Here is a 12,209-nt window from a genome sequence, read left to right on the forward strand (position 1 = left end):
GGCTGATATCTCTAACAGTTTTATTCTTGTTTCTCAGTCTCATAATGGCTTCTTTGACTTTCATTGGCACACCTTTGGTCCTCATGTTGATAAACAGCAATAAAAGTTTCCAAAGCAGATGGAAAAACTGGAGGAAAGACTAGGTGCTGAGAGCTCTCTTATACCTGCATTAAGGTGGTAATTAAACACACCTGAGCAATTACAAACACCTGTGAAGGCATGTGTCCCAAACATCATGGTGCCCTGAAATGGGGGGACTATGTATAAACACAGCTGTAATTTCTACATGGTGAAACCAAATGTATAAAAATGACCTTTATTAAAATCTGACAACGTGCACTTTAACCACATGTGATTTTTTTCTAATAAAAATCTCAAATTGTGGAGTACAGAGGCAAATAAATAAATGATGGGTCTTTGTCCTAAACATTATGGAAGGTACCGTATATTAAACACATGTGAGCAGGCGAACCTGAGAACATGTCAACCAATGGTTATACTCATCTCAGCGCATTTGGTTCCATTTGATGTTAATGAAGCAGAGCCAAACATGGGCAATGCCTTCAGCTGCAGTTAACCCTTCCATTATTTTGTAAACTATCACATACAGATCGCATACATACTTGTACACCAGTCACTGAAAGTTGGCATGCAGGTACAGCAGGCAGTGAAGAAAGCTAAATTAATGTTGGCATTCATTACAAGTGGATCTCATAATAAGAGGAGTAAGGAGATTCTTCTGCAGTTGTATAGGTAAGACCACATCTGGAGTATTGTGTACAGTTTTGGTCTCCTAATTTGAGGAAAGACATCCTTGTGATTGAGGCAGTGCAGCGTAGGTTCACGAGATTGGTCCCTGAGATGGCGGGACTGTCATATGAGGAAAGATTGAAAAGACTAGGCTTGTATTCACTGGAGTTTAGAAGGATGAGGGGATATCTTATAGAAACATATAAAATTATAAAAGGACTGGACAAGCTAGTTGCAGGAAAAATGGTTACCATGATAGTTTGTCAAAAACGGATAGTGTCATTAATTCACTGATTTTTCTTTTAAATGAAGAAAATTGCAAAATAGCCCAAGCTGCAGAGAAGCCCTGACAGCAACACCAGGTTTCCAACCAAAACTATGAACGTGAGGAAATCCTTTAGGTACTCTCAATTTCACGGTATAATAAAAATAAATGTGAATGGTTCTGCAGTCATAACAACCACAAAATCTGGACGATTATAACTTTTATTTGGTTTTGAACTTCCCTCATGCGTTCTGCGAGTTTAGTTTGATTTAGTTTAGAGATACAGCATGGAAACAAGCCCTTCAGCCCACCGAGTCCACACCGACCAGCGATCCCCGCACATAACACTATGCTGCACACACTAGGGACAATTTTACATTTATGTCAAGTGACCTACAAACCTGTACGTTTTTGGAGTGTGGGAGAAAGTAGAAGATCTCGGAGAAAACCCACCCGGTCATGGGAGAATGTACAAACTCCATACATACAGCACCCATAGTCAGGATAAAACCTGGGTCTCTGGCACTATAAGGCAGCAATTCTACCGCTGTGCCACCATGCCACCTAAGTCCTGTTAGCATGTCTGGAAACCCTTTGGACTTTTTAAATCCATCTTGCACATCGATATGCATCATCGATATTTTCATCACCTTGAAACCTATTTCTCGAGATTCTACAGGATGTGTTGGAGAATTGGAAGATCTCCATTACTCGTAATAAAATACCACTGCATGTGAACAATCAGACTTCTGAACCATCTTGTCACCATTATCCACAATGGTGCTCTATCCTAATGCAATTCACTAAATTAAAAAAAAAATTGTTCTATCATCTTCAACCCACCACACCTCACATTGACAGGAATAACTCTGACGATATTAGGGTTAAAATATAAATTTTGGCTGCTAGAGGCACTCAACCAAACATTACATTGGGCTGAAGAAGATAGAATAGTACTCTTCCATGATTCAATATTCTTTGGTGAATATTGTGGTCTGATTGTTAATATGTCATTGGACTTATCATAAATAACATGAATCAAAGCTGCATTATTTCAGAAAATTACCTTGTAAAATCTTCAGCCAAGCTTTACAGCCTTGCAAACAAAATCTATTTGAGCCTATCTTGTCTGTTCAAAGCTACAAAAGTTATCTTGACCATTGTAAAACTGCAGTGAACATTTTTTTATCTCATGGCCAGACTTGCCAGAGATGCACAAGGTTGCCAGATGGTATTCCAGAGACATGACTGTACACTATTTACCAAAGCATGGATTTGTTCAACAAAGTACAGGGAACTCTTCTCTAGATTGGATTCAACGGGATCTGACTATGCTTGTTCCTCCACTATATACTGCAAGACGTGACAGGGTTAGACTCAATCCTGGCCAAATATCCTGTTAGAAATCTTTTTAACGGAGAAGACCTAATGATCCACGAGGCGTGGCCTTGGAGAATTATCAGCATTTCATATTTTGCTTAGGCAGCTTACAACCCAGTGGTATGAATTTGATTTCCCTAATTTCAAGTAACCCCGGCATCCTCTCTCCCCCCCCCCCCCCCCCCCCCCCCCCACCTTCATGTTCTCCCCTGGCAAACAGCTAACAATAGCCTTTCCTTTATCATCATTACTATCTTTTATTCATTTGGTCTACATCTTTCTACATCTCCGTCTATATCCCTCATTTCCCTTTCCGCTGACTCTAGTCTGAAGAACGGTCTCGACCCGAAACGTCACAAATTCCTTCTCTCCAGAGATGCTGCCTGTCCTGCTGAGTTACCCCTTATGAGTCTGATAGCGCTATGAGATAAAAATAGCTGTTATTAAAGTTAAAGGCTTATTATCTGTGAATACATTTGCTGTGTAATATTTCCAGTCATCTTCAAGATAGTTGACTGTGATAGGGTCCTTTATAAGTATATCACCTCACCCAGTGTGCAATCAGACTTGGCTGAGAAGATTTCCATTGGCATCAGTAAAGTGCTTGCGATAGGGTTTGGGTGGTGGTGGGGGGGGGGAGAGGGGATGGAATAGAATAGATCGTATTACTGAGCATCAGAACACATTCATGAGCAATGGGCCAAAATCAAGCACATTCAGCGCATATGTATCTTGCTTAAACGCCCATTCTTTCACTTTTCCTCTTAATAAACCTCATAAGAGCACATGCCTTGCATAATTGATGAAGTACTGGTTGGCATGTATCAACAGTATTGAATTTTGCCCAAATTTGACAATTGTATGGTACTTTTCCATTCACCACAAGGGTCATTCACGTGACTTCTCCGAAAAAGCTTTGCTAAATTGAAAGCCAAATTAGGGACAGTTTTTCTTGTGGATCCTTCCCTGTGTATGGAGACTTCCCAAATTTATGTCAGCAACAGAGAGATAAAGCATCCATTACATTAACTGGGTCTCATTTTAAATGCATATGAAAATAGCGAATGCACTGTCCGATACCTACTACATCAGCCAGTCATTGAAGGATTAGCATTCCATAATTCCCCTAGCCTAATGGTGCATTTTTCAAACACTTATTAAATCAGAATATTTCAAGACAAACTTTAAAATGAGACATTCATGTATGCTTCCCTCCTCTGATATACTAAGTCTTAATATCTGTAATCTTTGCTACATTTTCTCAACGTAAAAACGGTAGAAAACAAGAAATATCAAAATGATGATCATACGCATAAGAATTAATTGCAGAAATAACTTGTAGTGCAGGAAGGAACTGCAGATGCTGGTTTATACCGAAGATAGATACAAACTGCTGGAGTAACTCAGCAGGTCAGGCAGTATCTCTGGAGAAAAGGAATAGGTGACGTTTCGGGTTGGAACTCTTCTTCCTACTGAAGATAGACACAAACTGCTGGGTTGACCAATAACTTGTAGTGCTTGTTTTCCTACTGTGTGATATTATACAACTGAGATGGGCGACGTTTCGGGTCGAGACCCTTCTTCAGACTGATGGGATCATGTACAGGCAGATGAGCTCAGTATAACAAGGCATCATGTTCAGCACAAACATTATGGGCCGAAGTGTCTGTTCATGCGCTGTACTGTTCTATGTTCAATGCCCATTTGGACGATGAGGTTTAGTTTAGTTTAGAGATACAGCGCAGAAGCAGGCCCTTCAACCCACCGAGTCTGTGCCGACCAGTGATCCCTGTACTCTCCGACACACTAGGGCCAATTTACAATTTTAACGGAAGCCAATCAACCTACAAACCTGTACGTCTTTGGAGTGTGGGAGGAAACTGGAGCACCCGGAGAAAACCCACACAGGTCACGAGGAGAACGTACAAACTCCGCAGAGACAGCACCCGTAGTCAAGATAGAACCCGGGGCTCTAGCGCTGTGAGGCAGCAACTCTACCACCGCGTCACCGTGCCACATCTATTTACTCAAGCTTATGTTGGGCTCATTGTTAGAGTGCAGGCGAGCACAGGCTGATCAGACTGAGATAAATAATGAGAATGTGAAAAGCCATCTGCTTGATGCTATCAATTTACTGTTTGATTGTGGAGTTGCCTGGTGGAGTTGTGATCTCTGAGGGCATCAGTAACCAATCAGTCTCCTGCTCGCGGCATGCCGTTCTGCAGGGTTCCTTGTTTCACATCAGTGGCGACAAGAATTTTGACAAGGGAGCAACAGCGACTTAGCAACAAGAAACAAATTAGCAACAAGGGAGTTTTGAATAAATCTGAAGAAGGGTCTCGCCCCGAAACATCTATCCAGAAATGCTGCCTATCCCGCTGCGTTACTCGAGGGTTGTGTGTCTAAATTAGTAATGAAGATGCTTGTCAAACTTGTTCAACTTTTCAAAGGATCCTTCTTGAATATAAATTTAGAAAAATGAACAAAATCATTGCAAAACTGTTGCTTTTGATACGTTTGGTGTGATTTTGGAGCCTATGGCAATCTCCAGCAATTGTTGCATTCAGCCATCGCTCCTCTGCTTTTTATTTTACAAAAGACAACTGCATTTGACCTTTGCTGAGTTATCTGCAGAGTTTATCACTCATTAACAAATGCATCTGACCTGACAGATCAAAGGCAAAAATGATTTTTAAAGCAGAGCGGAAAAAAAAAATCTTCGAAAGTGGCATCTGTGCGTCGTAAACAATTTGATCCTTTCATATATTTAGAGTTAAAAAACTGCAAAATCTGGAAATAAACAGCAGGTCCAGCAACAGTATGAGCAGCTCGTTGTTGCTTTGGGCAGAAATCCTTATTTGCTTTAACAAATGGCCTCAAACTGAAACATTAACCCATATTTTCTTGTTCCAAATGTTGATAGGCCTATGGACAATTTCCAGCATTTTCTGATCTTATTTCCCAATGTAAATAAGTACAATTGAGGATACCTATGAAACATAATCAGTATTTTTGCAAATATTGATATTGTAAGCATTGTAAGTAAGGAGAAAATGCAGAAATGCCACAAACATGAAATAATCCCCTCATTCCCTACATTGATGTTTTCTTTTAACACATCTGAGATGCATTTTCCTTCTTGTTCAGAAATTAAATTCGAATCCCCAAATTAAAATGTCAATAATAAAGTCCAGTTTAATCAGTAGTAAGTTAAATAGCAATTTGTAGAATCGTAGACTCGTTAAGGTAGTGACTTAGTCACAGCCAAGTGACTCCATGATGGTTCCTTTTAGAGAAAACTATACAATCCCATTTCCTCAGAGCCCTGCAAACAATTTCCCCTTGGCTGTCTTCTGAAAGTCCTGACTCGCACCCATTTATAGGTAGTAAGTTGCTGAGGCTTCATTTCACCATCGCCTATATCAATTACTCTTATGCCCTTGTCTTTAAACTGTCTGATAAAGTGGACAATCAGACTCTATTTACCTTTCCAAAATCCGACATGATCATATGCACCTCATCAGCCTCCTCCGCAAAATTATTGGAAAGGCCAAAGTAGAAGAAAACCTGCTCTAAGAATTTTAAATTGAGTCTTTCAATCTTGGTTCATGTTTCTCATAACACAGACACAAACAATGAGCATGTTATGCTTTGGGAACTTGTAGCATTGGTGTATCACAGTTCCATCTGGTGCCTTGGCATCAGTGTGGTGCCATGGTGCTCATCGCTGGTGGCAGCTGGCAAACCTTCCAAGCCTGGACCTCTGCAAATTCCAGATCCCTTCTCTCCTCTCTCCACATGGCATCCTTCATCTGCAGTAACATCAGAACTTAGCTATTGATTTTTTTTTCGTGGTATTATTAATTCTTGTGTCCAGTCCATGTCAATTGTTTTTCGTCAAATGTTTTGAAATTATTCTACGTGCCATCTTAATTATTAGAGCTCAAAATACATGCTCAAAAGAATTGAAGTGATAAATTTGATATCATTATGAATTTAATGGTAGATAACGAAAATAAAGTATAAAATTGCATTATACGCAGAAGCAGTGTACTTCCATCGAAAGTTCAACAGAGACAAACAGTGGGTTGTACAGTAGAACCAGGACTATTTAAACATTTGAGGCTTAGTTACTGTGCTTGTGCTGCAGGCAAAGGTCAGACTTAAGATTGTACTGAAGACGACTAACTTATCACCAACTTTTCTAGGGGCTGCTAACTCACTTCAGTGATCTGGATTCAACTCAGGGTTATGGTCCCCATTATTGGCCAGAAACTGAATGAACCTTGTGTGAAAGCGAGCATCTGCATACTGGCTGATTACAGGTTCTGAATCAACGTATGCAATCAATGGTCTTCCAGTCCAGGTTTCCACATGATTAGTTCACAATCAGATGGTCTACAGAGAAATAATCAGTATGTGTTGTCGAATCTGTATGTGGGCGAGGAGTCTCCATTCAGCCGGAGACCTGGTAACGTAGAGATCTAAAGTATTAATGAAATTGATTAATCTGTGTAAAATAACGGTCTGCGGAATGAAATCTTAAATGATGTGTTTCGTGGACTAATGATGGCTCTCTTAAAGAGCACAGAAAAGCAAATACAGTGGCATTAATATTTATGGCAAGCTGGAGCCTGTACAAGACCTGCTCTTTTAAGAGTCTGTAAATTAATATGTTGGCAGCAAATCCTGAAGTGAGGCACGTTCCACTCCTCTTAAATGTGGTCAGGAATTTCAAATAAATGTAATCAAATTATGTAGAAATTGTAAATTAACGTTGTGCTTAAAAATAGACACTGCAAACAAAGTCGGAGAACTTTAAGTTGAAGGAACGCCTGTCAGTTATTTCTGAGCAAGAAATAAAATGTCCAGAACTGTTCCTTAAAGCAGGGGAGATGGTCACAGTGCTGTCAGTTAGAGATTCCTTAAAAAATTAATTCCAGACAAGAATCGAATGTATATTTTTAAAACTTCACTCGCTACAAGATATAATTGGCCAATCTTAATTATAAAAATGATTGGGCATTGAAAGAAACACATTCCAAACAGGGCATGCTCGTCTTGTGAACAGCAAACATTGTAAAAGTGTAGGCAGCACGGAATGAACTGTAACTTGTGCTTCAATCTTCAGCTTCACAGAAAGCAAGGCCAGAACTCACCAACAAGCACCAAGACCTGGTTTGGCTGGCAGTGAGAGGGACCCTCCCAGTCAGATCCTTCCTGCACCGTCGAAACCTCACCACCAGCGCACACTGCCCTCAGGGCAGCTGTTATGGAGAGGAGATGGTTGCCCACCTCTTTGCAGAGTGTGGAGTAACAGAGTACGTTCTTTTAGGAAGATGAAAAAGAAATGTCTTTAGTCAGAAGGTGGTGAATCTGTGGAATTCTTTGCCACAGAAGGCTGTGGAGGCCAAGTTGGTGGATATTTTAAGGCAGGGTTTGAATCAGATTGAATCTTGATTAGTACAGGTGTCAGAGGTTATAGGGGGAGAAGGCAAGAGAATAGACTTAGGAGGAAGAGATAGATCATCCATGATTGAATGGTGGAGTAGACTTGATGGGCCAAATGGCCTCATTCTACTGCTATCACTTATGAACTAATGGATTTGCAAAGAGAGTCTGGAGATGTTTGCAAGGAACCCAGTCACGGTTTATCCTGAACAGCCCAATAACAGAGGACTGTGATTTACAGACTGATTCCAGGAACACATTCGGAGTCGGACGTCAAGTGCTGCTGGAAGGTCAACTCTGTGAAAGACGCTCTTTGCTTTGCCCAAAACTCGTTGATCTCCCAACAATGCGAGATGTCCGTCGGGGAATGTTGCCGACTGGCCCTTTGCAGACTGCAGGAGTACGTACTGAGGGACACACTGAAGCTCGGTGCAGCCAAAGCCAAGACTCTATGGGGGAGGACCACAGTCTAGAGTCACTCCGCTGCTTGACATGGGGGGAAGGGTGTGGTGGAGGCACCCCTCAAACGAGGGAAGGGATATCACCCCAGTTGGCCTCATGAGTGGCAAGGGTGCCGGGCAAAATATTAGTGAACATTATGATATGATGCAAATATATGTACCCCCCCCCCAACAATGTCGGAAGAATCCTTGCATATTTTTTGTTTTGTATATATTTTTTATTCTGAATAAAGTTTATTTTGATTTTATTTTTAAAGGAATCTTATATTGAAACATTGTGCAAAATCTTAAATTTTGTTGGTTTGTCTTCCTTACGCGATGCCTATTTTGAGCAGAAGTGTCAGTTCCTTGAGCTCTTAGGCTGGAGATTTATAATCTGAAAATGGGCACTAAGATGTAGAAATACCAAAGCCCATTCCGTCATTGGAAGGCAGTGTGGTTGGATTTCCATAAGCCTGCTTTTCCTCATCCTGTCCCAAATCCCAGAGCAGAGATTATCAAGTCCTTCAGTGTAATTTACGACATACAAATCCAGTTTTCGTCGTAATCATGCACACTGCAATGTCAACACCTTTTAAAGTTTTCAAATAATTTATTCAGCAAAAACGAATAATAGAAAAAAAAACACACATATCCAACCCTGCCTCAATTCTACTTGATTTGACATCAAAGGGAAAATGCAAAAAGCTTGTCCGGCAGTGTTTGTGGAAAGAGAAGCAGTTCCAAGACCCGTTGCCGGGGCTTGACGGTCTAACTTTCCATTATCTTGTAACATTTAAATTACTGAGTTGTTTTATTGTGCCAGATCCTTACAGTTATTGGGTTGCTATAAAGTGAGAATAGGCAGAGTTGGTCCAGAGAGGGTATTATATAAAGGCAACATTTAGTGCAGTGACTATGCCCAGAATGGAGATAATTGGGTAATATCCTGTAACTTAATCTGACAATCGCACTGAGGACGGCAGATTCGTCCAATGTGCATAATTTGCATATAACTATCCTGCACGGGACATATTTTTCAAGAGATTACTCTGTTTTATTGGGAGAAGTCGATTTGTTTTCTGTAATAAATTCTAATCCCTTAATACCAGTATTATATTCGTCTCTCAGTGTTAAATGACAGATATCCTTCACAAGGATCTCTGCCCAAGCAATCTGAGTAAATTGTCTTTATTTCTGACTGCTTCCTGGGTGCCAAGACAAACACCCTCCATCCATACTCCTCCTCATCCTCTAAGTCAAGGCTGACACAGCATTATAAATAGATGCTCTGCTGCATAAACTAAGCATTAACAAGGAATAGAAATGCATGTTATTCTTGAATATAAAACAACCAACAGAAACACTGAACTGCCCAGTAACTTCTATTTCATTTTTCAGGTCTGCTTAACTTTGATGAATCTTGTTAAGCTGAGATATTCAAAGTGGAGCAAGTGAAAGAACTGATTCCCACTCCCAGCAAGTTGAATGGAGTGATCGACAATGAGGGGGTGGACCAGAATTCTGATCCGGTTCATCGGAAGACAGAAGATTGCGATCCTACAAGCGACTGTCTGACCAGCGAGATGAAGGATCTGCCTGTGCAGACAGACCAAGCACTCCCACCTCTCACCGAGCGGAAGAATGGTAGGATATATTTTGTTGTATGGAGAAAAGTGGACGTGAGGTTTTGCATGACAAACGTCAACTAGTTTAATGTGGATAAATGTGAGGTTATCCACTTTGGTGACAAGAACAGGAAGGCAGATTATTATCAGAATGATGTCAGGTTAGGAAAAGAGGAAGTACAGCGAGATCTGGGTGTGCTTGTACATCAGTCACTGAAAGTAAGCATGCAGGTACAGCAGGCAGTGAAGAAAGTGAATGGCATGTTGGCCTTCATAACAGGAGGAGTTGAGTATAGGAGCAAAGAAGTCCTTCTGCAATTGTACAAGGCCCTAGTGAGACCACACCTCGGGTATTGTGTGCAGTTTTGCTCTCCTAATTTGAGGAAGGACATCCTTGCTATTGAGGGAGTGCAGTGTGGGTTCACGAGGTTAATTCCCGGAATGGCGGGACTGTCAGACGATGAAAGAATGGAGCGACTGGGCTTGTATTCACTGGAATTTAGAAGGATGAGAGGGTATCATATAGAAACGTATAAAATTATTAAGGGGTTGGACACGCTAGATGCAGGAAACATGTTCCCGATGATGGGGGAGTCCAGAACTAGGGATCACAGTTTAGGAATAAGAGGTAGGCCATTTAGAACTGAGATGAGGAAAAACTTTTTCACACAGAGAGTTGTGAATTTGTGGAATTCTCTGCCTCAAATGCAGTGGAGGCTGATTCACTGGATGCATTCAAAGGAGTTCTTAAGGCTTGCAGAATCAAGAGATATGGGGAGAAGGCAGGAACGGAGTACTGATTGTGGATGATCTGCCATGATCACATTGAATGGCGGTGCTGGCTCAAAGGGCCGAATGGCCTACTCCTGCACCTATTGTCTCAGTATCAATGTATCTATGAATGTGTGTGGCAAAGTTATTTTCCCATCCTAAAATTTAAATGGAATGGAAGGTTGTTTGCAATTAATGCAAAGCATCAAAGACTAATCTTGGAGAATTATTTTCAATAGAAATATAGATTATCAATCCAGCAGTTTATTGAAGACAGGAACTTTACAATCTCCGTGTCATTTATAGTTCAGCACAGCATTCCTGTTGACAGTCTCCTTTGCACAACTTATTTTCTTTCATTACTGCAAATAAAATGGGAAGGTTTGATTAAAGCAGTCTTACAAAGTTAAACATTGTTAGTTCTTTTAGTGCAAATATTGATAGTAACACATTGACTACTACTTGGATCTGTGTTATTGAGTTGATTAGAAATTCTTGGAGGTCAGTGATTTTTTAATTCAGTACATTTGTCTTCCTCAGGGCTCTGCTTGGTGCTTAAGAAATTTAATCTTCAATTAACTTATCTTTCAACGAGTATTTTACCACTGATGTTATCAGCCTGTTAGCTGTAACATGACTATGTGCCGTTGTCAGATTCAGTTCTGATCTTTAAACATTTGCCTCAAGAAACTCCACATTATATGATGATAACACACTCTGTGTGCATCTCTGCAGGTTGTTACACGATCCTAATTTGATACACAAAGTGTAATTAAAGTAGTTTCCTGCAATGAAATGGTTTGGAAAAGAGAATATGTGTGTTTTAAGTATGTAGCAGAGATGTTCCATACAGCAATAAGCTAAATGAGCAGGTAATTTGTTATAGGTGTATTAGATAAGAAAGGAATCCCATCTTCACATTTGTGTATTTCTATTAGTGTTCACTGAATAATTTCACCTAAAATGTCTTGTGTCTTTAAAATCTCATAAAAAGAACAATTCCTGAATAAATGTAGTTCTGATATGTTAGACTAGACTGTATTTTTGTATCTGTGGACCCACAACCTTCAAGCTCCGAGGTTTTAATGCCATCCCTGAGCCAAGGGACATTACTGCCATTATCAGTCTAATGATGGCACACTGATTAGTGTAGAGACATCTTCTTATCCCCACCCACAAATGTTTAACCAGCATCACTTTCTAACACTCTTTGAATGGATTCAGTGTGGATGTGCCTTGTGCCCAATTCAAAAACAAAACAACATTTTTGTTAAAGAAGGTTTATACAAAAACCTGCTGTAAAATATAATATGACTGACACCATTTAAAATCCCTTTCCATGTTTACACTGCACTGGTATCACATCAGTTATTAAACTGAGATTTTAATAACCTTTAGTTTAGTTTAGTTTGGAGATACAGCGCGGAAACAGGCCCTTCGGCCCACCTAGTCCACACATGGCCAGCGATCCCCGCACAGTAACACTACACACCAGGGGCAATTTTGCATTTATACCAAGACAAT

At 40.4% G+C, this 12,209-nt stretch overlaps 1 protein-coding gene across 2 annotated transcripts in view; it reads left to right on the forward strand.

Annotated features, from left to right (window-relative positions):
• myocd (myocardin) overlaps positions 1-12,209 on the forward strand; it is a 438,360-nt gene that overhangs the window by 243,115 nt on the left and 183,036 nt on the right. For both annotated transcript variants that reach the window (XM_055653695.1, XM_055653690.1), the window contains exon 4: positions 9,688-9,933. In XM_055653695.1, coding sequence (XP_055509670.1) covers positions 9,931-9,933 — 3 coding nt within the window. In that variant the 5' untranslated portion in view covers positions 9,688-9,930. The remainder of the gene's footprint in view (positions 1-9,687; positions 9,934-12,209) is intronic.

This window comes from Leucoraja erinacea, chromosome 23, assembly GCF_028641065.1.
Source record: "Leucoraja erinacea ecotype New England chromosome 23, Leri_hhj_1, whole genome shotgun sequence".
Taxonomy (NCBI): domain Eukaryota; kingdom Metazoa; phylum Chordata; class Chondrichthyes; order Rajiformes; family Rajidae; genus Leucoraja; species Leucoraja erinaceus.